The sequence below is a fragment of the Natator depressus genome, chromosome 9, assembly GCF_965152275.1.
Source record: "Natator depressus isolate rNatDep1 chromosome 9, rNatDep2.hap1, whole genome shotgun sequence".
Lineage (NCBI taxonomy): Eukaryota > Metazoa > Chordata > Testudines > Cheloniidae > Natator > Natator depressus.
The window spans coordinates 44,064,089-44,091,987 of NC_134242.1; the positions used below are offsets into that span (position 1 = coordinate 44,064,089).

Consider the following 27,899-nt stretch of genomic DNA (forward strand, 5'->3'; position numbering starts at 1 on the left):
CCCACTTTTGCCTTTGCATCCTCACTCCTGATATTCTTGTCTGCCTCCTCTGAGTTTCTTTAAAGCCACATCTTCCAAAAGGCTTTCTTACCTTCTTATCAGTGACACAGTCTTGTGTTACTGAGTAGGGAATTCTAAAAAAATTCCCACTGGTATCACCACTGTGTAAATTTATAGTGCCGTATAAATAATTACTAATAAGACGATATGTGGAGCCAGAAGCTCTAAATGATGAGGCCCAGTCCAGTGGTAGATTTATAGCCTAACACAATCCATGTTCAAATAAGCAGCCTGCAGAGAGAAAACAGGTGGATATTATCCTAACTGTTATTGCAGAATGCAAGAAGTTTATTCAAACCACATTTTACGTTCCTCTCAGTCTAAAGTAATACAAAGAAAATTACACAAACCATTTTAAAACTACTTGTGAGAGAAAAATAGTTTAAGGAAATTATAAATCTCCACTAGCGGGAACAGTTACCTTTTACCTTTAGTGTACTGTAACTTAAGTTCTTAAAATGTAATTAAAATCTTTTCTAAATTAGAATGTATGTTTTAGGGCTTGTTTACACATTAAATTTATTCTGGTTTAAAGTAGAGTGTGAATTTAAAGTGGAATAGCTACTGTGGAATAACTCCATGTGCAGACACTCGTATTCCAGAACAAGACTGCCTTTTTCCAAATTAACTTAATCCACTTTGGAAGATAAACCAGAAAAAAGCAATCTTATTCCAGAATAACTCCATGTATAGAAGCCTTTAGACTTAGAGTACATAAATCTACATGATTTATGCCTGCAGTTTACAATATAATGAATATTGTCACTACATAATTAAAACTTGAGAACAATCCAAAGAAAGATTTTGTTGAAGATTTACATATTTAACTCAGATACACGGCAATTCAGATTTCTGAAGTTTAAAACCAAATCCAATCAGAAAAGAACCCCCTACTTCTAATACATAGATTAATTTAAATAATATTTAATAGCTTTTTTTATTTCTCTCAGAACACAATGTATTAGTCTGAATATGCAGTTTGCCATAAATGCTATTTCATACCTACTTATATTAAAAAACTCCCAATGCAGTATACTGATGTCAAATATTAAGACTATGCCTATAAAATATCTCTCTGAAAAAAATAAACACACACTGTAAGACACTCATTAAGGCTAGAAATGGTACAATATCCAGTTATCTTTCCACAGGATGTCAGAAAGCAGATTACATTATATTTAAAATGCCTATTAAAAGAATCACTGCCTGATTAAGTGAGTTGATATATATTATTTTTATAGCTTTTTCTAATGTGCTTTGTTTGACACATTCTGCTGCTTTATAAGCTATTTTAGTGCAATAGTCTGAGAAGCCGTTATTGACCAAAAATATCTATTTTTACCTTTTGTCACAGTTCCCAGTGAGCACCCCCTCCTGCTCACTCACAAGGACTGATGTAAGGAGAATCCAAGCCTCTGTGCTCTAGATCCCCTAGGGTATGAAGCTTCCAGAACCTCAGCAGACTGCAGCATTAGTTCCTCTCCTGGCTTCTCTGGCACATTTCCTAGGCACTGATTCTGAGTCTGTACCCCTTCTCAAAAAATGGGGGTCTTCACACCACCTGCCCTATGCCCCATGACCAGCACTGACCCCTGAATACCCCAGTTACTTAAACAGAACTCCACTTCTGGTTTACAGTTTAACTCTCTCAGGAGCATGCAACAGCTGTAAAGAACACACACACACACACACAGCACAGTCTAACACCTTTATTCTCTTTTATACTTAATCATGTAAAGCACAGAGTACAGATCATACAAAATAATAAACACCTGAAACTACTATGTCCCTCACTTTCTAGCTCACCCTTCCTTTGTGAGTCCTTGGGGAACCATCTGGGTCCCAGAAGGCAGGCAGGGTGTCCCTGCCTCATGCACACTATTATACAGTGAGTGGTCTCTACCTCATGGACTGAAGAAAATTGCCCCCCCCCCCCAGCAGACCAGCCTCTGTCTTTTTAAAACCTTCAGTTCCCTGTATCAGGTGACATCTTTGCCAGCTTCTCCAAATGAGCACAAACCCAGCAGATGACTCTGTTGCCAAGGTGACTTTCCCCGTGCTAACTCAGTTACTCTGGACAGGAGCCACCAGTCTTTTGTCTCTCCCAGCGGTGTAAAAAAACCACCCCCATGAGGGGAGTAGCTCGTGCACTGTCTACACTGCCACTTTACAGCGCTGAAACTTGCAGCGCTCAGGGGAGTGTTTTTTCAGACCCCTGAGCGAGAAAGTTACAGCACTGTAAAGTGGCAGTGTAGACAAGGCCAAACGGACAATAGAGGAGGCAAAGGCTGAACATTCAGACGTTTACAGCCTGATACAGACACATAGGGTTAATAATCTCACACAAAATTCATAAATTGTACAGACATAGTCCCTTTACCTTCCATTACTACTAGACAGGATATAGGGTTAAATTTTTTATAACTGACATTACTTCTTTCCAACAAATTCTTCTATTATATAAAAAATATTGCACAAAAATAGAGACGTACCAGGCAGTGCCAACACAGAATCAAATTTTCTGCAGTTGAAGACTCCAGTGCTATCTTCTGCACAGCTTTTCCACAGGTTTTCAAACAAGCTAGAAGTTGTAATTACGTTCCCATGTATGGTGGAGATTTTCCAGTAACTATTCGATAAAGTGGCGCCCTCAATTAGCCACCCACATAAGCTCAGCAGAAAGCCAGTGATTTCCAAAGCAGCAGACATGTTTGTGAATATTAACACACTAAACTATGTCTATCTTTTATTAAAATGAAGTGTATACAAATATTGCTCCCTTCAGAAGACTACGTGCTGTTCTAGCTCTGGTTTCACTCCAAAATGAAGCTACCTTTGCTCTTTGCTCAACCCACAGAGTGATAAGGTTTTTTGTACATGACTGTAATATCTGGGAGCAATTTATGGGAAAGATGTTAATTGAAATAATTTGATAAACTTACAAATTCTATTTAACATTTTTTGTGATTAAAAGTTACAGAGTGAGCCCATCATGCATCCAGAGTCAGAAAGTCTAACCAGTGTTCTGACTATCACTCCTCTTATGAAGTGTTTGAGACTGGTAAATTTTTGTGATTTTCATAAATCTCTATCTTATTTTTATCAATCACAGGTTTACATAAGGCTACTATTACTTGGAATTTTATTGCTGCTTTGAAAGTTTAGTGTTCTTATATTATTTGCTTTAAGACAAAATTTGATTGTAAATTCAACAGCAGGAACTTTGTTTTGTACATACAGCACTTTCTGTACTTTTGGAACTTTATTATGTACAACTATAAATCATACCATCACAAAATATATTTTAGTGAAGATGGACAGCTACTATATTACTATACTGAGTATTTCAAAGGATGTTAAAGTTTATGGATAAAAGGTAAACATTAATATTTTACAGACTATTGATCTCTAGTTAAAGTGATATATCCTCATGAAACCGCATCGCACTCACACTGGAAAATGAAAATATGACAACACAAGTTTCACCGAATCACAGCAAAATAAGACAAAGTCTCAGGAGGATTGAATCACAATTTGAAAACAGTTATATGGATAGCAATATCAATTTATTAAAAGTTTCAGTTTGTCATAGATTGTTATTTTTTTAGAGTTCTAGTGACTAAGGGTATAATCATATCCCAGGCTAGCTCCACAGAAGAAATGTGCACTGGCACTTAATGACTTTAATAACTGAAACTCCTTGCAAATATCAATGGGTTTAACCATCTTTTACAGGTAGTAAACTGCTTCTACCTCACCTTGAAAAGAAAGTAAAATTTCTTTACAAACTAGATCCTTATGTTGTGTTAGAATTCTATAGATATGCAACTTGATATAATACAGTTATAAAATGATTGCATTATGTAAATTTTACACACAGACTCCCAAAAGGACATCACAAGTGCCACAAATTCTTAGTAAACCAGATGAGTCTGCTCTTTTAGATAGGCTCATCAAACCTCTCTGGCCATTTTGTGGCTAGGCTGTAGAAGGGTGGGTTTGGTTGCAAAGGGATGTTAGAACACAATATGCCTACTTCTGCTACCATAAAAATCAATGGGAGTTTTGCTGTTGACTTAGACAAGAGCAGATTTGGGACTCTAAGGATATGTGTGCACAGCAATTAAACGCCCATGGCTGGCCCGTGTCAGCTGACTTGGGCTTGTGGGGCTTGGGCTAATGGGCTGAAAAACTGCATTGTAGATTAAGTCAGCTAACGCAAGCTAGCTGCGGGTATTTAATTGTTGTGTAGACATATCCTAAATGCCTTCCTGCCGTACTTGCTGTGCTCACCTGTGCCTTTGCACTTGAAAGGCAATCTTAAAGCTCTGAGATGGCCATGAGGATTTGCTCCTCATGAGGTATGAGTCAAAAATTGTGGTAACAATTTCACTTCTCAAGAGAATCCTACCAAATCCTGCACTTCTGCCTCAGGGAGTCTCTACAGTTTTAAAGTGATGGGACTTTAAATAAGCATATTGTAGCAGTGCTTACGTCCCTTTTGAAGAACTTGCTGTTTTTACCAAAAAAGAAGAGGGAGAACTTCAGGCTTATTTATCCCTACATTGGCTTTGATCCTCACTACCTGACAGACTACCGCTCCTCAGACTACCTCTGGCACGGCTGAATTCAGTTAGGCACTTTTTATATTAGCGACAGTGATCACTTGTGTTTAATGAAAGGGCCTTGAGTCATTTTGCTTTCCTTGATGCTCAGAGATCTGAACCTTAACCTTTAGAGCACAGTGCAAGACTTCTCTCTTCAAACATGTGCTTGAGAGGGTAGTTTGTGTTTTATGCTTTGTTGTGTCTGGATCATCTGCCATACAAGATCTCACTCTGACACAGGGTTAATTAACAAACTTCAGCTCTATTATAGCTGCTTACAACATGGCTTCTTCAGCCTCCTGGCTTCTCAGACAATTTCTCAGGAGGTCTTGCTTCCAAATGTTAAGGAAAAGTTAATTGGTCTCAGCATGTGATTTGATACTTGATGCATAATAGTCTGTATGTAAGGTGAATTTTGTAACAAAGCTGTTGTGGTTGTAATTTGACCTTTGAGGCGGTGGAAAAAAACATGTTATTGTAGATACATCTTGTTGTTATGGTATGCACTAAGCAGGAGTTGAACACAAGCATGAAGGCGGCACACCATTAGTAGAAGATAACGATCTGTAACATGACTGGATGCAAGGGATCGGGCACGAGGACGGGTCGTGATGAGTCAGTGTATATAAGAAAGGGTAAATCGGCATTTTGGGGTCCCCCCCGGCTAGCGAGCGGGTACCATGCTTAAGCATTATTAAACTTGTCTCATTGAGAAATACTCTGCATTTTACTTGTCTGGTTAATGTGCCTCAGCCTCGGAGCGAACTTTTACGTGATCTACAAGTGTAATTCATAACAGTTTTGGCGCCCAACATGGGGCCCAAGGCTCGCCCGTTCAATACTTAGAGTCGGACTCCCCTCTTTGGAGATCCTGACTGCCGGCATAAGGTGAGTTCACCTTGGGAGTTCCAGGAGGGGGGAACAATTCGTGCACAAAGGGCGGTAAGGTGGCGCGTTAAGGTAACCCATTATGGGTTCTGGGCAGAGTGTAAGTAAAGGGACCCCTTTGGCTGAAATTCTCGAGAATTGGGGGAATATCTCTGGTACCCATGGGTTAGGTAAAAAGAAAGCTGTAATCTTGTGCAAGGTTGAGTGGCCAGCGCTAACAAATCAAACACCTTTCGAATGGCCACCGGATGGGTCCTTTGCTGGGGCAAAATTAACAGCACTTAGGAAAAGGCTGGAGGACAAAGCTCCAGCCCAGATGGATTATTGGTATCTTTGGGACAACTGGGCTTATGCGCGTGCAAAAGCATGTCCTCTTTTCTTCTCCTCCTTTTCCTATTCATCTCAGGGGTCTCCAGCCCCGCTCTGTGCTATGCCTGCTTCTGCCCCTCCTCCGGTTTACCCTCGGCTTTCTGACCTATGCCCAGGACCAGTTGCAAGCCTTAAGACAGGACTTCCAGGCAGAAAAGGAAGCATTGGCTAAGCAAGTACCAGTTCTTCAAAGACTTGTGAAAATTTAACCATTTGTGCTCAGCATATGTCGTAACAACAGTGTGTCTGCCATAAGAGGAAATTAAATAGTTAAACCGCCAATTGGCCGTGCGTTCTGTCCAGGTGACAAGCCTCATGGGGGAGGACTCGGGTAGCCCTTGTGAGTGAGAATATTTAAGAGAAGAGACCAGGAGGGCTGGGGGCTAGTTACGAAGCTCACCCTCCTTGTTAAATTGGTAGTGGGACAAAGCTAGTGCTCATGGAAGGGACAGTTCAGAGAGAAAAACAGGATCGGGCCCAAGCGGTCAGGCAACAGATAGAGAGATTGGAAAACAGGTTGGAAACTTGGAGGGCATAGTGATAATACTTGGAATGGTAAAATCTAAGTTGATTGGGTGTCGTTTTGGGAGATAAGCAAGTGATTTAAGAAAGGAAAGTGAGAAGTTAACTCTGTAGTTGCTGGAGGGACTTAAGCAGTTGAACTTTGTGAAATACTAGAAAGAAAAAGAATTCTTGGTTTCATTGCAGCCATTTTGAGGAAAATGGGCCCTTTTCCAAAAGAATGCAATTATACAGTGCTACTTAATTAATATCTTATTAGGCTCCAAGGGGCTACAATAGGTGGTGTCTTCCTTTTCAGGTCTCTGTGTGTTTGACAGCAGGAGTTAAAAGTAAAAGGCAATCAAAAGTCTGGTAAATTTTATTGTGCCCTTTTTAAAGTAAGAATCTTTAAGCTGTGGATCCAAAAGCAAGCCGGAAAGCATTTGTTTTAATGTAAATTACCTAACTGATAAGGTAGAAGCCACTGAAACCTAGGCTGCCTATGAAACAAATACAAGAAAATATGGGTAATTCCTCTGTTTTGCCTGCAATTAACAAGGGTATTTATATAAAAAGGAAATATTTTAAGCAGTGACTGACTGACCAGAAGGGATAGATCTATGTTCTTTTTGTCTTTCGGAAAATCAGAGAAAACTGATGCCAGCTAAAAAGCAATTCAATATATCATGAATTTACTGGCACAATAGGAATTATGTTCTGAGTTCTATGTTCTGTCTTGTGTTTGTCTTGTGGCCAGAATTGCTGTGTCTCATCTTTCATAGGACAGTTTAGTTTAAAACTAAATAGAAGGGTTAAATCAAAATGCAGATACTTGTTTTATTCAACTTGGAATACAAAGTGTTTGGATAATATCAGGAAAATGTGATATACTAAAGTTTAATACATTTGCTTAAGTAAGAAAAAGAAATTTCATTGGCCAGACCTTTTAATTGAAAAAATTGTTGTTAAAATTCGCACACCAACAGTCTTTGGAAGCAAGGACATGAAAGGTTAACCCACTCCCCATATTATACATGGGATCCTTCTGGCTACCTCAAATTTCTAGCCAGAGGGCTGGGGAGGGAGGAAAGCTATTGGACACTGGACGTTGTACCAAGTGGACTCATCAAAAGTGGGTGTGCTTGTCCTGGCTTGTTGCTCCAAAGCTTGGTAATAAAGTCATTTTACTAAAAGGGTATATCTGGCATACATTGAACAATAAGACTAAAGTGCTGTATAATGGGCAATGTATATGTGTTCATTTTTGAACAAAGGTGTGTGAGTGGAAAGTGAAAGTTTCCTTTGCAGGTTAACAGAAGCCAAGAAGGGGAGAAAAAAAGAACGGAGGACGAGTTAATTCAACGCTGTAGCTGGCAGGCTCGGTCCAAAGATAAGACGCTGGCCTGCCCAAGGACACTACTCACAGCTAGGATTTGGCTAACAGCCAAGAAAGAGGGGGGCTTAAATGTGCCCAAGCAGCTGTGAGATCTGCAAAACACTGCCAGACATTAATGAAATGTGTTAGGTCTCTGTATTTACAGGTGAAAGAAGTCCTGCTCCAAGGATCCTGAGCAAACCTGCCATTTGTTAAAACCAGGTGACTGGGTCTACATAAAGGTCCATCAATGAAAAACTATTCTGGCCCCATGCTGGAAAGGCACTTATTAAGTCCTGCTAACTACCAACACCGCTGTGAAGTGCCAAGGACTGACTGCCTGGACCCATGCTTCTTACTGCAAAAAGGCCCCTCCACCTCGAGATGACTTCACTTCGACTATTGATCAGCCTGTCCCTCCTTCTGGGTTTTTTTCTTTCCTCCTTTTGGACAGCAGGGGAAAGGACAAGGTGAAGTGCTAGTAACCTCTCCCTTGTCCACTGACAGAGCTAACCTGCATTCAGTATTTGCTAAAGAAACCAAAGCACTACAGGGTGACGTGCTAGTAACCTCTCCCCTGTATAATGCAAAACCATGACTGTTCAAGAGAGAAGAAGGAACGCCTGCTCTGCTAAAACCACCAAGATCCAATCCACCAGATTCCTGACTACAAAAGACATTGAGAATTGGCCTTGGTGGCGAAGATGGAGCATTGTACATTGGCAGGGAGGGAGTTGCGGGATGTATTCTTGGGAATGTGGAGTGAAGTGGTGGGGTGGGTTTATTCCAGGGGCTGGAATCTGTGCTTGTGGGCAAGTACCATCAGAATGCACTGTCCTCCCTAATTGTCTTCCGGATGGTGAATACCAAAAACGCCTTACAGCCACGAACATTACTCCCACCATCTGCCGCCACTCCTTTGCATGTAAAGGTTCCTGGATCCATCATAGCTACGTTAAGTTGGCGCTGGGACCCCCACCTGACCCTGACAAGCCATCGGACGAGCCACTTCACGAATGAACGCCACTACCAACCCATGGACTGAGCTTTCCAGCTATTGGGACTTTTACAGCCCACCAGGACTTCTTGTGTTTCTGTTTATTGGACTTACATTGGTGGTGTTGTTTTTTGTATGGTATAGAGGAGGATGCCGATATTGGTATGGTTTGCCTGGGGGTTCCTCTCCCTATTCCCAAGTCCAGTACAAGGATGGGAGGGCAATAGCTTTTTGAATTTAACTCGCGTCATAAAACAGGGTGTAAATCGAACGCAGTGTTGGATTTGTATTCATACCCCCACATACTTGGGTCAGGGGGCCCCGTTGGTAGGGGTACCTATGCCACTTAATCGAACACTCCAAGCTAAGCTATGGGCAAACACTACATTTAACTGGAATGTTACAATCCAAAGATAGTCTATTGATATGGTGGCCCAGGGTAATTATGCTTTATGTGTGTCACGACGAAAGGGCATAGAAAATACAGTTTTTGTGGGGAATTTTGTGGGGTGCAAGGACACCACCCAGATCAGCTCTGGTGCGGCAGGCCCCTCCACCTACTCCAGGGCCCCGTGGCCAGTCCCTGAGGGGTCTGGCTGGTATTGGTTATGCAATCACACAGCCTATAAGGTTCTCCCGGCAGGATGGTGTGGTACATGTATCTTAGGGGCTATAGTACCCGCCGTGACAGTACACCAGACCCTGACCCGGGGAGAGATCCGCAATCTAGTATGGAGAAACCGACAAAGTATTCCGTTAAACCCTCTTTCACAACGGCCCACAGGCTTTCACTCCTTTGTACGTTGGTTTCTGCCATGGTTAGGAGTAAGCGAGCTAAAAAAAGCTATAGTTAACATTTCAGCTGCTTTGGAATTAATGGCAAATGCTACTGCAGACGCCTTATCTGCCCTTCAAATTGAAGTAACTCAGTTATCCCAAACTACATTGCAAAACCGCTTAGCACTGGACTATCTCCTTGCAAACCAGGGCGGGGTTTGTGTTTTGGTTAACTCAAGCTGTTGTGTATTTGTAAATCACAGGGTGGAAACTGACATTCACATCCTCATGCAGCAGGCAGTCCTATTCCACCACGTCAGCCTTGACAATACCAGCGCTGGATTCCGGGAGGTCTGGAACTGGCTCACCTCATGGCTACCGGACGTGGGTGCTTGGGGACGGCATATTTTGTATTTAATTCTTTTGGCTGTTATTGCTTTTGTGTTATTGTTTGTATGCCTATGTGCTGTTGGCAACTGCTAACCCTGCATCGCGGTTACTCAGCCCCGATATAACTTATTGATGTCCAAAAGAAAAGGGGGGACTGTTAGTTAATTGGTCTCAACATGTGATTCGATACTTGATGCATAATAGTCTGTATGTAAGGTGAATTTTGTAATAAAGCTGTTGTGGGCATAATTTGACCTTTGAGGCGGTGGAAAAAAACATGTTATTGTAGATACATCCTGTTGTTATGGTATGCACTAAGCAGGAGCTGAACACAAGCACGAAGGCGGCACACCATTAGTGGAAGATAACGATCTGTAACGTGACTGGATGCAAGGGATCGGGCACGAGGACGGGTCGTGATGAGTCAGTGTATATAAGAAAGGGTAAATCGGCATTTTGGGGTCCCCCCCCGGCTAGCGAGGGGGTACCATGCTTAAGCATTATTAAACTTGTCTCATTGAGAAATACTCTGCATTTTACTTGTCTGGTTAATGCGCCTCCGCCTCGGAGCGAACTTTTACATGACCTACAAGTGTAATTCGTAACACAAACAGTTCCCACTAGAAACAGTATGCTGCCTGAAAGTGTCTGCTCCACTTTCATATTGTTACATCCCTTCTCTTTTAAAGAAAACTGTCAAACGCCCCAGCAACAACTGATAATGCAATCTAACATATTCCTTTCAGATGCTGACCATTCTTGTTCATCGCCGTATTAGTTTGTCTACCTATATGGCTGTAAAACGTAGAAGTCCATCACACAAACTCCCTTAGATGAGCAGGTCTTTTAACAATCCACCCTCCCCTAGTACAGTATGGTTCCTGGTGCCTCCTTGGTGCTGTCTTCCTCCTGTCTGGTCAACCATAGTCTCTAGGCTTTGTGTTGTTGGAGTCTCCCGTTGAAACACCCTCTTCTGCCTGTCTTTCCTCTGATATGCCCCGACATTGTCCTATTCTAACAACTCTGGCTCAGGATTCTCCTGCTGTAGAGCCCTAAGATGTATGTTGTCCATACTGTCCTTAGAAGTTTCTTTTATATTCCTAAGGTACCTAAAGTTTTGCCTCACTATCTCTCCATTGTCCATTTGCACTTGATAGGATCTTTGATTTCCTGGTTGCAGTACTGCAGCTTTGTGCCAAAACTTATCCTGTTTTGTTAATCGTTATATATGCACTTCATCACCCAGCTCCAGATCTGGTCGATCTCTCATGGATCTGTGGTAGGAAAATGCTTTGTTATTTCTGTTGGTTTCTCCATAGTTTGCCAAGTGAAGCACCTGAGTATCCAGACTTTAAAAATTTTCCACTTGTTGGAAAGTGTCCTTTTTCTCCAGCTCACCAATTTTTGTGTCAGACTAAAATTTAGGCCTTGCAAGGGAGTATTCCTGAGAATTAGTTGTGCTGCATATAGGTCTGCCTTTGCAGTTTTCAATTTTTTCAATGGTTTCTTAGCAGTTTTTCCTGCTGTTTCCACTTTGCTGTTGCTTTGAGGATACCTCAGTGAAGATGTTTTGTAATCAAAACCCCAGTCCTTACTGAACTTCCTGAAACAAAATATGGTCTGTTATTGGGCACCTGGTATCCCGTATCCTGTACTGTGCAAAGTGTGTTTTAATCTTCTATATGACTGGTCTGGATCCTGTGTCTGGTAAACAGTCTATCCTTTGTCTCCAAAGGTAAACAAATCCACTCCCACCTTTGCCCACGGTCTTTCTGGAACTCTGTGTCACCACAGGATCTCTTTTGGTTGACGGTCTTCCCAAGATCTGCATACATCACTTTTCCATGACCATCCATAATGGCTCATTCATTCCTGGCCAGTATACAGTCTCTTTGGCTCGCCTTAAGCAACTGTCAATACCCGGCTGTGAAAATTTCATTCGAAAAAGCTGCTGGAATAACCGCTCTTTCTCCCCAAAATATAATGCCATTCTGTATGCACAACTTGTCTCTTATCTGAAAGAATGGCGTTACCTCTTTAGATACTTGGTCTGTTGTCACTGGCCATCCTTGTAAGATCATGAGTTTCAATGTCTCTAGCATTCTGTCTTGCTCTGTACCTCTCAGTATCATTCTCAGCCTATCTTCCAAGATAGATAAATACTGTACCATATTTACTGTCTCTACCTCGGCCTCTACAGACTCCTCCTGCTGGGTTCTGGCAGGTATGCACAGCTAAAGGTGTCCACCAACACCAAGTTTCTGCCAGGGAATACTTGATCTGTATATTGTAGCTCAGCATCATCCATTGTAAGTTTTTTGGTGCACTGAGGCTTGGTGTACACTATCAACTAATGTTAGTAGCACTATATCGCTCACAAAATCCACACCCGAGTGACATAGTTCTTTTAACATACTGACATAACCCCTAGTGTAGACAGTTGACGGGAGAGCTCTTCTATCGACATAGCTACCACCTGTCGGGGAGATGAAGTACCTACAGTGATGGGAAAAGCTCTCCCATTGGTGTACGTAGTGTCTTCACTAAGTGCTACAGTGGTGCAGCTGCTCCACAGCATTACTCTTAAATGTAGACAAGCCCTTAGTAATGGCTTTCTCCAAATGCTTTTGAGAGATTTATGGTCAGATTGTACGTCCACATATGTGTATTGGTGAAATTTTTCCATTCCAAAGAGAATTGCTAACTCTTTTTCAATTTGAGCACAGCCCTTCTCTGTCACGTAAAATGCTTTTTTGAATGCACCAGATTGTCCCTCCCTTACAGCCTGGTAACCCCTAGACCCAACTTGAATGCATCACATTGTGGCACCAGGTGTTCCTCTGCATTGTAATATTTCAAAATGGGAGTCTTCCCAATTATCTTTTACTTTCTGGAATGCTTGCTCACGTTGGTCTGTACACTCCCATAGGGTGTCTCAATTTGTCAGCTGCCTCAGGATCTCCCAGCTCTCAGATAGATGGTTGCAAAACTTTGCTAAATAATTGACCATTCCCAGGAATCTTTGGACTCCTTTAACATTGCTGGGTCTCGGAATTTCTCTAATTGCCCTCTCTGTCTCCGCGTCTATTTTTAGGCCTTTGGGGGTCAACAAATGTCCAATATATGGCACCTCGGCAACTCTCAACCTGAGCTTGTCTAACTTCAATTTCATATTTTTTTTCTCTGCATCTCTGTTAAAACTGTAGTAATTTGTAGTCATGATCTCATTGTGCTTATTCTGGATTGTCACCTTCTCCCACTAGCAGCACATTGTCTGCTATTGCTGGATTCCCATCATGCTTGGGTCAATCTGCTCTGGAATGATTCCCATTGGCATCCTTAACCACTGGTATTGCCCAAATGGAGTTGCGCAGGTTGTCAAGTAAGCTTGGATTCTACATCACATACTGTAAAAAGTCTTGCTTTAGACAGATCTGGTAGTACGTCCTCAATTGTACGCAGAGGGAAATGGTTCTATTTCAAAGCTTTGTTTAAAGGCTTTGGGTCTATGCATAGTCTCAGGCCTGAGCTACACTACTGCTTAAGTCGATGTAACTTACATAGCTCAGGAGAATGAAAAAGACAACCCCATGAGTGACGCAAGTTACATCAACTTAAGTGGTCCACACCAGTACTATGTTGGCTGGAGACACTCTTCTGCCAACATAGCTTCCACCTCTCACGTAATTATGCCTGTGGATGAGCACTGTCCCGTCAGCACAGTGCGTCTTCACCAGATGCGCTACAGCAGTGCAGCTGCATCAGTGCACCTGCGCCAATGTAGCACATAGTGTAGACTTGCCCTCAGTTTCCGGATGGCTTTCTTACCACCACAAGGCTGCTTATCCAGTTTGTGCTCTTCTCTATGGGCTGTATAATTCCATGATTCTGTAGGCTCTGCAGTTCCTCTTTCAGCAGCTGTAGTAATGCAATGGGTACTTTTATTTTTGGCAATTTAACTGGCTTCACACTGGTGTAAGCAGTGCTTAATTTGTAATGAAAGAAGCATCGGGCCTCAAGCAATTAGGTAATGGGGCTCAAACAATTTTTTTACTTTCATAACTGATGCAGCAAGTCCAGAGTGCCAGGGCTATGAACAGCCAAGTCAAGAGGTGCCGGGGCTCAGCCCTGGCATGCCCTTGCACAGATTAGTCCTGGCACAAATTAAGCACTGGGTGTCAGTCTCTATTTGGGTATCAGTCTCCATCTAGCCATCCATCTCTCTGAAACACATCTCTATATTCCCTCTGTATCATCTCCTGGTCCAAGGTATTTTCAGTCACCCTGCCATCCACTTTCATTATGTTCTGGAACTTTTATTAGGGTCATGGCTTTGACAGTCTTGATGCCCAGAAGTGATACTGCTGTCTCATCACCTATGACCACAAAGTCCAGTCAGTATTGCCTTTTGTTCCTTGGATTTCTTAATTTAATTTTACATTTCCCCATGAGTTTTAATGTGGTATGGTTTTACACTGCTAACAGCTGATTAATTCCCTCCAACCATATGTCTAGTTTTACCAGACCAATCTGGATAATTTTAAAACTTGTGTCACTATTTAATTGAAATTGTACCACTTCCTTCCCAAGTAACATGGCTGCATGCAACTTTTTCTGCATGGGCAGTGGGTATAATAGGCCAGGGAAAGCTAAGCCTCCCCTAAGCCAAACCTTGACCCCGCCCATCCTCCACCGTCTCCCCCAATCGGTGCCCAACCCAGCACAGAGGGCTGGCGCTAAGGCTGACACAGTGCTGGGGTCCAGTGCTGGGGGCAGCAGGCAGCCCAGTACTGGGGCTGGCCAGTGGCCCGGGCAGTTTGGCCAGGGCTCCTCTGGCGGGGTGTGCGGGCACTCAGGGCTCCAGTGGATGTGGGGTGGGAGTCAGGCGCTCAGGGCTCCAGCGGACAGGGGGTAGGGGCAGGGCCTTGGGCAGAAGAGGCGGGGCTGCGTGGCTAGCCTCCCTGAAGGGGGGGCTCACACGATGCCCATGTATTTCTGGTGCTTAGTAGTGTCTATCTGCACTGTGTTTACCAGCTCTTCAGTCACCCACAAAATGTCCTCATATTCACTGTTGCTCTCTTCAGTTACTGTCTGTGTCTTGGATTTGTTTTTTCTTTTTTTCTGGACAAACATTTGTCTGCAAAATGATTAAATTTCTCATAGATATAGCATTTTTTTCTCATAAGCCAGACACTTTTCTTTCTTCTTATATGTTTTCTACCACAGTATTTGCATGTGTCTGTACTGTTGTCACCTACTGGTGTTGTATCTGGTTTTGATTTCTTTTTCCGTATTGCATGGACAGTTTCTGCTGACTGCCCTTCCAGAATTCTAATCCCCTCTCTGGATAGCTCAGCATCCCTATGTATCTCCCAGCTTTCCCCCAACTGGGAGCTTCCCTCAACAACCACCCTCATACTTGTGAGTCTCATATCCCACAAATTATCTGGTCTTTTATCAATGAGTCTTTAATATTTCCAAAATTGCAGCTGGCTCCTAGCACTTTTAAATTGGTGCTAAACTCATCTATAGCCTCCCCAGCCGCTTGATCCCAAGAAAATAAATTACATCTTTCCACAGTTTCATTTTTCCTAGAGTTACAGTGAGTATCAAAACAACTCATTATACAGTCTAAGTTGTGGTGAACTTGGGGAATTTCCATGCACAGTGTGGGAATTGTCTCTATCCCCCATTCTGCAATCTGGTAACAAAACAGTTTTATTTTCACAGCATCCTCTTTATCTGCCATAGCAATATCTACATAGAGATTAAATTCCTCTTTCTAGCTCTTACATGCAGGAGCTAAATGCTTAGCTTTCAAGTTTAATGTCCCTGGAGGTTTCAGCCCCTCCATTTTCTGTTATCAGCCTTGTCTTGTAAAACAAACTGTGTACTCACAGAAGTATTCCGCTCTACACAGTGCAGCTCTCTGTCACATTGTCTGGAGTGGCTCATGCCTGAGTGCCAACCTCAGGGCAGACTATTAAAAAGCAGGTCAGAAACCCCAACTGGTGGTATGTTCTGTCACTAGACTTCACCAACCCAGTAACAAGCATGAACTCCTACAGCACTACAACAGACAGTCCCCTGGGGTATTCCAGTCTATCATGCCACCCAGGCAAGCTGGACCATGTGATAGATGGTCACTTTACACCTAAAAATCACATCAATATTCAGGTTACTCCCAGTCCTAAAGGGCAAGTCACTTACCCCAGGTGAGCTGTACTCAGATCTCAAACCAAAGACTCACCTGTAGCCAATATTGTATTAAACTAACTAAAGATTTATTAACTAAGAAAAGAAATCAGAGAGTAATGTGCAAGGCTAAAACAGGAAACATACACAAATGTGTTAGTCTTCAATTTAAAAAGGTAGTATAAGCTTCTGTAATAAGCAGCTCCATAAGTTCTTTGGGGCTGACCCATGCCAACCAGCATGTGAATCTCTTGCTTATGTTTAGGAATCTTTGTCCTTCAACAGTCCGGACAGCATAATGAGACCCAGATTCTCCTTATCATGGATTTTTATCCTCCCTTCAACCCAGAATCCAAGCTGATGGGGTAAGTTCATGTGCAGGACTCCTCTTCCTGGAGGGAGTGAGGAATGCAATCAATAAAGTCTCTGTCCTATGATGCTACACAGTGCTTCATTTGCCTTCTTGTATGCAGGTCAAGCATTTTACTTTAAGTAATGCTTCTTTTCCTGTTTACTGAGTTACACAATTACAGATGTTTAAAATACAAACACTCAATATAACTTTATACCATGGGATACAGATATTATAAGTAGGATTAATACATGCAGCATCCTATAGGCATTCCATAAAATCTAAACACTAAACACATTCTTATAATATTAATATCTAGTGTAACTATACTAACCCACAGATAAGCCAGACTGGTTTCTAGATACGTATTTGTTAGTGTTCAGTGAAGCCCTGGGCCATGGCATGAGCTAGCATCTGGTCTGCCAGCATCACACTCTCAGTGGTGTCTCTGGCTGTCTAGGACTTTATTACCACTGCCACCATGTTTTACACTTTATTGTGTTTGGATCATCTGCCGTATAAGATCTCATTCTGACACAGGGTTAATTAACAAACTCCAGCTTTATTGTGGCTGCTTACAACAGGGCTTCTTCAGCCTCATGGCCTCTTAGACAGATCCTCAATAGATATCACTTCCAAACAGTTCCCCCAGGAAACAGCATGCTGCCTGAAAGTGTCTGCTAGCACTTTCATATTGTTACAGTTTGGGTGAGAGTGGGATATGTTTGGGCAGTCCATTTGCCTCTTGTAAAAGGGTAATTTCAGATGTTAATTAAATTGTATAATATACCCACAGACATGTAGACAAGGCACATCTTAGACGTCTAATAAACACATTTTGACATCTCTGGGTTTCTTAGCATTTCAGGTAGTTTTATCTCTGTCAAGTGAAATGAACCCTTCCCTTCTTTTATTAAGTAGTTTAAACTAACTAAAACAATAGAGGCTTACTCCCATATTGAGACTGTGATTGAAGAGTTTCCTTCCAGAGCAAGTTTTCAAACCAGACAGTCTCTGACGGTGACATAGAGCAAGGTGTAAAAAATCCCACAGTAAATAGATGTAGGATAATCTGCCTTCCCCTGCCCCACTTGAGGTCTAATCCTAATCTCTAAAATCTGAAGCATTAGTTTTAATGTACCTTCAGAAATTTGTATTGCAAATCAAGAATCTTTAATCCTTAGTCTGAGCCCCTGAAGTCTATACAAGTTTTACAACAGCAGATATTTATCAGCAACTCAAGCTATTTTAACATTTCTACACATCAAGCTAATAGAAGGAAGAAACAAAATACTGCATACTGCTCACTATATTTAGACCCAAATAAATAGCTCTGTACAATCATGGAAAAATATAATCTGAATACTGAAGAACTTTAATGTTAAAAAATATAAAAGGGATTGGGGTGGGATCAAGGACAATTATTAAAAGGTAAAAAAATTCCTTCTAAGTCACACAAACATCCAGTTTACTGAGCAACAGCAGATTTGTATGGTGGTGACTAACACAGTAACAGAAGAAGAGCAGAAGTCGTCACCTTTATAGCTCTTACCTGTTAAAGTACATTTCCTCACATGAAAAGGGAGAGGAACTGAAAATCAAACAGGTGCAGGAAGAAAATGCTGAACTATTAGTTCTCACTCTAGTTACTTTCCATTACAAGTCTCTGGTGGTCTATGCAGGCAGATGATTACTGAAAAGTACTCCAAAATATGTTACAAATGCATTGAGATTTCCTGAAATTTTAAGTGCAGATGTAGCTTTCTAGCTGGCTGCCAGTGATGTCACAACCATATAAGAAATCCCAAGTAAGTACAGGTACTAAATGCAGAAATTTGTAGTAAATGCAATTCCTAGTAAAATTCGAACATTTCATTTAAAGATGGGATAAGCTAGTTCAGAAGAATTCCTGTGTTATTGACTATGTTGGCTAGATGTATTATAGAAGAAGATCATTTTGTTTTCAACTAAACTACAGGAAGCAGGATACCAGACTAGATCTATGGTCTGATGTCAGTGAACATCTTGTAGGTGTTTGTCTCCAACAGAGACAAACACCTACAAGATCTCTATCAAGGGTTCTTACAACTACAGTACCCACCTGCTGAAGTGAAGAAACAGATTGACAGAGCCAGAAGAGTACCCAGAAGCCACCTACTACAGGACAGGCCCAACAAAGAAAGTAACAGAACGCCACTAGCCATCACCTTCAGCCCCCAACTAAAACCCCTCCAATGCATCATCAAGGATCTATAACGTATCCTGAAGGACGACCCATCACTCTCACAGATCTTGGGAGACAGGCAAGTCCTTGCTTACAGACAGCCCCCCCAACCGGAAGCAAATACTCACCAGCAACCACACACCACACACGAAAGCTTATGCTCAAATAAATTTGTTAGTCTCTAAGGTGCCACAAGTCCTCCTTTTCTTTTAGTGAACATATTGTGCTCAGAAAGCTTTACTGACCTGAAACCTTTTTTACTGTCCCACAAATAAAGCACCTTTGCATCATTTTTTTCCACTTTCAGGTGGAATAAAACATTGTCTTGTACCTTTCAGGTATGAAACTAATACAGTGGCTGAAGGATTCAAGTAGTAGGGGAAAGAGGTATTGTAGTATTAAAAAAGGCAGTATCTCATCTTGTGCTGATCGGTTGAAAACAGCTGCATCCCACAGAACAGCCGTAAAGTGCCAACCTTTTCAATAGTATACAGCAGTTGTTTCTATTCTTAATTGTTTGTGAGGCAAGAATTTATAAGTATGTCAGTCCTTCACTGTGCCTTCAGTCCAGCAGGGGTTTTTGAAACTGGCTCCAGGAAGGAATACTGAAAACCCAGAATAATTCAAACCAGAGTATTTTTCAATCCCTAGATGTAACAATTCTGCTGCTACACTTGGTGCTAAATTATCACACTATCATGTTTTGTCCTAAATAGTTGTACACTCAGAAACATTTTAAAATTTGTTCATATTAAAACTGTCACCTTTGAGTAATCAAAATTCCTGAAACACTTTGATATGTGTCACTAACCAGAAATGAAATTACTTTCAGCAAATCCTAGTTTCAAGTAAACAATTCTGTCAATCTGAAGTTAGATATTTAAAGTCAAGATTTTTTTCTAGGTTGATCTAAACTATGGAATTAGTACGTGAGTTCCTTCTTGAAAATAATGTTTATTCTGACAAATAGAAAAAAATATTTGAATGATCTGATTATGATACACAGTTTTGGAGTACCAGCGAAGTTATATCCCAAGTCAACATATGAATGAACATCTCAAATACATTGAGATGTGATATGTTTATAATTAAGAACAAAAACTAAGTACTGGAGATTGTATTTTTTCCAAAACTGTAAGGGTAAAATTCACTTCCATGCAAAGAGCTAGGATATTTATACTGCATGTAGACTGGATGCACAGGAGCACCACTCTGTGCACTGCAGGGTCTCCATGCATGCAGCTGGAGAAAGAGGGAAACCATGGGATCCAATTGTTCCACTGCAACAGGAGGGTAGGGAGCTAGAAGAGGGGCTGCAGCTACTCTAGACCATAGACTACAGTAGTGGCCATAAAGGGGCTGGGTTGAAGCCTTTTGGCCTGTTCATAGTGAATTCTGTCCCCTAACTTGTCTAACTCCGTACCCAAAGTGGGAGGTAAATTGCACCGTAGTATTTTATATACGTAAACCATACACTTACTGTCTAAACTCAGCAAGGAGGAAAATTTCTTGCACTGAACCGAACCCAAGGCAGTAGCTGCACAGTTCATCCAGAGGCCTTCGTAAATCCAGTTTGCAGTAATAACTGCTGTTGCAGTACTGGAAATTTTCCATCTGTTGGACACAGTCGTAACAAGTAAAATGATGAGCCCCGCCAAAGCCAGAAGCAGTGCAGAGATTTGTAAAGATGATGATGCCATTTCTTGGTTTTCAAAGTAGCCCCCCAAAATTCAGATATCAGAAACCTATTAAAATAGTTTAAATACATGCAATAGATCAGATTATATTTACATTAGTCACATTGCCTATGCTTCATGTAAACTACAAGCTAACAGTGAAAAGATTAGCAAAATTATTTTACAGTATACCTGATAGTTAAAGTTTGATCATTTCTTTGGAAATCAAGTAAAAGTATTCCAACTAAACCATGACATTTGTTCCATATTGTTAGGTTTCTACATCTTTATATGTTTACCATAAAAAACAGATACTCCAATACTCTGAGTTTGCAATGTGTCTCTTGGTACAACACTTCCATTTCACTAGTTTACAAACTCAGTTTGTTTTTTAAATTAAGACAATCAAATACAAGAATAAAAATAATTAAACTGAATCAATTTATACTTTATCACATTACACTACATAGATTCAAATTTCAAACAAAATAATGTTGACACTTACGTTTACAGATACTGTATGTTTTCTGCTTATTTCAGTTGCCTTTCTGCTAGACGGTAATGTCAGCACTTTGTGAGACTCAGTCTGGTCAAACACAAAGTTTGTACTGTATTAGGACCTTTCCCCCTGTACTAAAAATCAAGGCCTCACTGCCAGATCATTGACTAGTGGATAAGAGTTCATAGTATTACACTACAGGCTAACTTCAGTAATATGAACTAATTAAATTAAACAAATTAAAATCAATCATAATGGTAGAGAAGCTCATTGCCAGAGGTTTTCAGACTATTCTGGGGATCACTTGAGGGTGGCCTGGTAAGAGCTGATTGCTCACATGGTGTCACCTTCCCTTTTTTTCTTGCTGTTAAATTGCATTAAAAGACAGAAAAATATGTTTAATACGCCCTAATAGGGCTGTCGATTAATCACAGTTAACTCACACGATTAACTCCAAAAAATTCACCACAATTTAAAAAATTAATCGTGATTAATCACAGTTTTAATCATACTGTTAAACAATAGAATACCAATTGAAATTTATTAAATATTTTGGATGTTTTTCTACATTTTCAAATATATTGATTTCAGTTACAACACAGAATACAAAGTGTATAATGCTCACTTTATATTATTATTTTTTATTAATATTTGCACCATAAAAATTATTTACAAAAGAAATAGTATTTTAAATTCACCTCATATGAACTACTTTAGTGCAATCTCTTTATCGTGAAAGTGCAATTTACAAATGTAGATTGTTTTTTCTTACATAACTGCACTCAAAACAATGTAAAACTTTAGAGACTACAAGTCCACTCAGTCCTACTTCTTTGTTCAGCCAATCGCTAAGACAAACAAGTTTGTTTACATTTATGGGAGATACTGCTGCCTGCTTCTTATTTACAATGTCACCTGAAAGTGAGAACAGGCGTTCGCATGGCACTGTTGTTAGCCAGCACTGCAAGGTATTTACGTGCCACATATGCTAAACATTCATATGCTCCTTCATGCTTCGGCCAGCATTTCAGAAGACACACTTCCATGCTGATGATGCTCATTAAAAAAATAAGGCATTAATTAAATTTGTGACTGAACTCCTAGTGGGAGAACTGTATGTTTCCTGCTCTGTTTTACCTGCATTCTGCCATATATTTCATGTTATAGCAGTCTCTGATGATGACCCAGCACATGTTGTTTGTTTTAAGAACACTTTCCCTGCAGATCTGACAAAACGCAAAGAAGGTACCAATGTGAGATTTCTAAAGATAGCTACAGCACTCAACCCAAGGTTTAAGAATCTGAAGTGCCTTCCAAAATCTGAGAGGGAAGAGGTGTGGAGCATGCTTTCAGAAGTCTTAAAAGAGCAACACTCCGATGCAGAAACTACAGAACCCAAACCACCAAAAAAGAAAATCAGCCTTCTGCTGGTGATATCTGACTCAGATGATGAAAATGAATATGTGTCAGTCTGCACTGCTTTGGACTGTTATTGAGCAGAACCTGTCATCAGCATGGATGCATGTCCTCTGGAATGGTGGTTGAAGCATGAAGGGACATATGAACCTTTAGCACATCTGGTATGTAAATATCTTGTGACACCAGCTACAACAGTGCCATGTGAACACCTATTCTCACTTCCAGGTGACATTGTAAACAAGAAGTAGGCTGCATTATCTCCTGCAAATGTAAACAAACTTGTTTGTCTGAGTGATTGGCTGAACAAGAAGTAGGACTGAGTGGACTTGCAGGCTCAAAAGTTTTACATTGTTTTATTTTTGAATGCCTTTTTTGTACATAATTCTACATTTGTAAGTCCAACTTTCATGATAAAGAGATTGCACTACAGTACTTGTATTAGGTGAACTGAAAAATACTATTTGTTGCTTTTTACAGTGCAAATATTTGTAATAAAAATAAATATAAAGTGAGCACTGTACACATTGTATTCTGTGTTGTAACTGAAATCAATATATTTGAAAATGTAGAAAACATCCAAAAATATTTAAATAAATGATATTCTATTATTGTTTAACAGTGTGATTAATCACACGCTTAACAGGGGTGTGGGCTTGACAGCCCTACTCCCCAAGAATAATTTTCCAAGGAAGAACTGTTATGTTACTGTGCAGCAAGCCAGTGCACTGTAGTTTCACAGCCTCTTATATAGATTAAAAATTCAAGTTCTGGCCCATAATTATGTACTCAAATCCCATTAATTATTTGGCAGTTTGGTTGCACAAGGAAAACAGGATCAGGCTCATTCTGTTTTTAAAATATTTCTATTCCACTAAAAAGGCTCAGCTCTACATTTCAGAGGGGAACATTTTTCTTCCAAACATGTCTACATTTTGTAATCTATTAAAATAAATATATTTAGTGATCCACTAAGAAAATTTGCAACAAATTATAAGCTTAATAGATGCAACGAGATCAAACAGGCTTTACACCAAACAAACAGACCAATAACCCAGATTAATGGGTTTTGTAGGCTACATAGCTATGGATCCAGGCAATCACTATTGATGCTTGATAGTAAGGATCATAAGATTAAAACTTTATATAATGCCCTACCCAACATTTTTAAGTCTAGTCAAAGTTGGACATATATCCACCTTCATTAGAATGCAGTAATTCAAAACACTAGATTTTTGAAAGTCAAGAAATTCTGAGTTTAGGTTCCACAAACAACCTGAACTCTAACCCCATATCTACATCCAGCCTTCTCCTAATATGGATGTAAGTACAATTTTAAGAACCTTTTCACCTCAGTGACTATAAGTATTAGTACTCCATGTTGGATGGATGTGATACCATCAGCTCTAAACAATATTTGTAGACTGAATAGAATAAAAGTGAATGTCTGGTCTGAATCTGGAGGATGTAGCATCGTCATATTAGCAGGGTGGATAGATATAAGGTGGATGGAACAGACTGGGTTCTCTGAGTGGCGAGGTATGTGAGTATCAGATAAAAGATGTTTAGTTCTTTGGACCATTGCAGAGAAAAAGGTAGTGGTGTGGGGGTTAGAGCTATCCTAAGAATGGGATGCTGATATTTGTAACGCCTGAAGAATGAGTAAGTAAGAGGAGTGTCTTGTCTCCAAGTAATGTTGAGGAGTCAGATGGTTGGTCACAGGTTAATATGTAATATGGCAGGAGACAGAAGAGGTCTATAGCCCTTACTGGAAATATAGAGGTCTCCTATAGTAGGCAGTAGGTGGGGAAACAAGGCCAGAGTTTCCTATCTTTCAAATATTTAATTTTTCACCTGCAGCATTCAATGAGGTTTTGTTTAAGAGATAGTAGATAGAGTTTAATCCACAATAAGTTTTAAATATTCTCAATCATTTGAAAGGCTGCAGAAATTCAAACATCTACAACTTCAACAGATGCCACTCTAGTCAATTACTTTTGAAATCAAAGGAGTGGTTTTTGACTCTCATTACTCTTGTTCTAACCCTTCTTGAAGAGTCACCTTCACATCACCCCTTCCCTGCCTTGCTATTATGATGCAATGTTGCTATGAAAGCCATCTCCAAAAGTGACAAGGTAGCTCAGTCTCCAACCTCTATAGCTTTTCAGGGTCAACAAGATTGCCAGATTTGATGGCTGATTTGTTGTTGCTCTTGTACTTTTAATTATATAAAAATGTTTGTGAAAAGTGCTTGTTTGACAGCCCTAGAATTAAGTTATGAAGACATTTGCAATGGAGACATTTATAAATGCTAATAATTGAATAATTAAGCACTGTTTACAGTGTTGTTATAGCTGTGTTGGTCCCAGAATATGAGACAAGATGGGTGAGCTAATATCTTTTACTGGATAAAGCTCAAAAGCTTGTCCCTTCCAACAACAGAAGTTGGTCCAAAAAAAGTTATTATCTCACCCACCTTGTCTCTCTAATAATTAAACCTGTTCTGGGACTATCCAAACAAGACTTTGGCATAATGTTCTGACAATAAAATCAAGGGAAGAGTCCAATCATCTAGCAGAGGCTACTCTGTTGACCATATCAAATTAAGAACTACAACTTTATGAAAGGTTTCAGAGTAGCAGCCATGTTAGTCTGTATTCGCAAAAAGAAAAGGAGTACTTGTGGCACCTTAGAGACTAACCAATTTATTTGAGCATAAGCTTTCGTGAGCTACAGCTCACTTCATCGGATGCATAAAAGTGAAAACATTTTTCAAGCCTTATAGGAGGGCAAAGAACATTCTTGAGATTAGAATTCTTGAGATTAGAAACTTCCTAACCAAAAATTTAAGTGGATTGCAGATATGACAGTAAAGGTTATAAAAGAAAAATATTAAGGCTGGAAAAAAAAGTTAGTGAATTCTGGTAAGACCCTGGAAAGGCTTCCAAATGTTATTGGGGATGGGGAGGGGAGAACCACACCATGAAACAAGAGGAAATATGAGCTGTGCAAGACTCTTCAATTCTCTTTTATTCTTTTTACCAAATTAGCTGTATTGTTCAACGACGGGGAGGGGAGGTATATAAATGAACAGTACTGACTACAATGTTGCTTTCACTTCTAAAAGTATTGCAATAAATGTTTTTACAACAAATATATGGCCTGGAACCTGCTTCTTGCTTAAATCAAGCAAATTCTGAGGATGACCCATGACCACCAGTGCAGATTAGAAAGAGATAAAATACAGATTTAAAACAAAATGCAATATATGAACACACAAAGCAGAATCACACGCAAGCTTAAGGAGAGGCTTAAGGAGGTTGCTTCAGGTCACTGTCTAGTATTCATCTTAGCAGACAAAATCCCCATCCAGTTAAACAAGACGCAAATTCAAAAAAGGAAACAAATCTTAATTCATTCCCCACAATCCTCAAGTGGACTGCTTTCCTGCCCCCATCCCTACCTTTGATGGGGATACTGAAAATACTTTTATTTGGCCGGTGACCACTTATGATTCATAAGATCAAACCACTAATATACGCAAATGACATTCATCATTACTGTTACTTTGCCTATCACCCTACACTCATGTCTCTGTTTATCCATTTACTGGATTTGTCAGTCCTACATTGTGAGTTCTCTGGGGCCAGACAGGGACTGTTTTACTTGCCAGTACACTGCCTTGGTCCCTGATTTGGACCTGAAGGCACTATAAAAGCCATCTCAGACTCTGCCACTTCCCGTTGCAGCCCAGTTCCTTCTCCCCAAACCTAACACCATCACTGAGTCTCTCCTCCGTATTGCTAACGTCAAGCAATAAAAAACTGCAAGTCAGGTCTAAAAAACCATGAGATTGGTTTAAAAAACCATGAGATTTAAAATAAAATATATTTATTTAATTATAGTTTATGTTCTTTTACTTGAGTCATGTTTTCAAGCTTTTCTCCACAACAGAGCTGTCAGAAGCTGCTTTTTGTTTTATTAATGAAAGATGAGCTTGTCCAATAATCACAAGATTTCAGAAGATGGGTTTATACACACACACACACACATATACATACATATATAAATAACACAACTACTGTGAGCCCCAGGATAAAAAACTGCAAGAGTATAACAAGCCCCCAGCTCTAGCTTAGCAGAATTTGATTTTTATTTATTTATAATTCTGATGGATATCAATATGTATTTTAAAGATTTTTCCACAAAACTTTTTATCCATTTACGTTTTCACAGAGCAGGAAATTATGGGGGAGTCAGACAATAATTATTTAATGACAGCTTTCGAGAGTCAAAAAGTTAAAGCTTTGCCACAAAAATAGACACCATCATCTGTCAACATATACAAAGTAAAAAATCGTTAAATCAACCTCTAATATGTTCCCAAATAGCATTTTTCTTCCCCTGTCTGAGCTGTACATTTTGATTGTTACTGATTGTTAAGGAAAAGTTAGCACATGTGACTCCATTTTGGTTTGGGACCCACCATTGTTTAAATGCCAGCACATCATACACCAGGAGGAGTAATCCTTAGATACTGAATCCATGTGAAAATCCTCCTCCTTGTCTCCAGCCTGCCTTGATTTGCAGTATCTCGTTTTTGTCAGTCTCTAACTCCCTGTCTCTTGGCCTTGATGTGAGGCCTCCCATCCTGATAATAAAAGTTACTGATGCATGGCTTTAGGACCATGCTGTGTAATTAACATACTGGTATAGCACGAGGAATGCACCAAGCAGGGATAGGTGGTAGATAAGACAAGGGTTTGTTTATTGGCTAAGGTTTCTGATGCACGAGGGCAACATGCTTTGCTAAAAAGTATATAACCTTTGTATAATTTGCAGTCAGGGTCCCCTCCTGGCTAGCAGGGGGGCACCACGCTCGAGCGTAATAAACTTAGTGTCTTTTGGGAACTCTGCAGTTGTGGACTTTATTTCTGTGCCTCAGCCTAGATTCGAACTGTGAGTGACCTATCAGGTATAATTCGCAGCAGTTGTGTGCGTGTCCTACAAGGTGTAATTCGTAACACTGATGGAAATATTTTTCCCCAAGGCTTGCATGTGCGTTTGGTGAAATCAATGTTTTCCAATATAAATTAATCCCCTCCTAGTCTAGCTATGCCAACCAGGCTTTCATGCCTTGGGCCTTGCTGCAGGAGCCAAGCCCCATCAGATTTCAAGCCCCACAGGCCTGCAGGGCCTAGAAGAGGATGTAGGAGCAGCCATGGAGCTCCCCTAGGCCCAAGCTCTCCTGCTACTTGGCTTCTGCCTCCCCCAGCCCTACAGTAGCTGCTACCCTCAGCCCCCAGGGTAAGGTGACCAGATGTCCCAATATTTGGGGCTTTTTCTTATAGAGGCTCCTATTACCCCCCCACCCCCGTCCCGATTTTTCACACGTGCTATCTGGTCACCCTACCCCAGGGTCAGCACCCCTCAGTAGCAGACCCAGCAGGATCTCCAGCCCTCCCCAGGGGTCCACAAACACCACAGCCCTCCGCGCCTTCTGATGGCCGCCATCTTTAAAACAGCTTTTCACTTAAGCACCAAGGCGGGGGAAGAGGTAACATCAGTCTTCG

At 40.6% G+C, this 27,899-nt stretch overlaps 1 protein-coding gene across 2 annotated transcripts in view; it reads right to left on the reverse strand.

The window, feature by feature from the left end:
- The window catches only part of LOC141993455 (claudin-15-like), a 32,726-nt gene extending 12,291 nt beyond the window's left edge, over positions 1 to 20,435 (reverse strand). Inside the window, exon 1 of one of the 2 annotated variants that reach the window (XM_074962997.1) lies at positions 20,216 to 20,435. In XM_074962997.1, coding sequence (XP_074819098.1) covers positions 20,216 to 20,435 — 220 coding nt within the window. Of the gene's footprint in view, positions 1 to 2,552; positions 2,770 to 20,215 lie in introns of those variants that run through there. The other variant, XM_074962996.1, reaches the window with a different exon arrangement.
- Between the last annotated feature and the right edge of the window lie 7,464 nt (positions 20,436 to 27,899).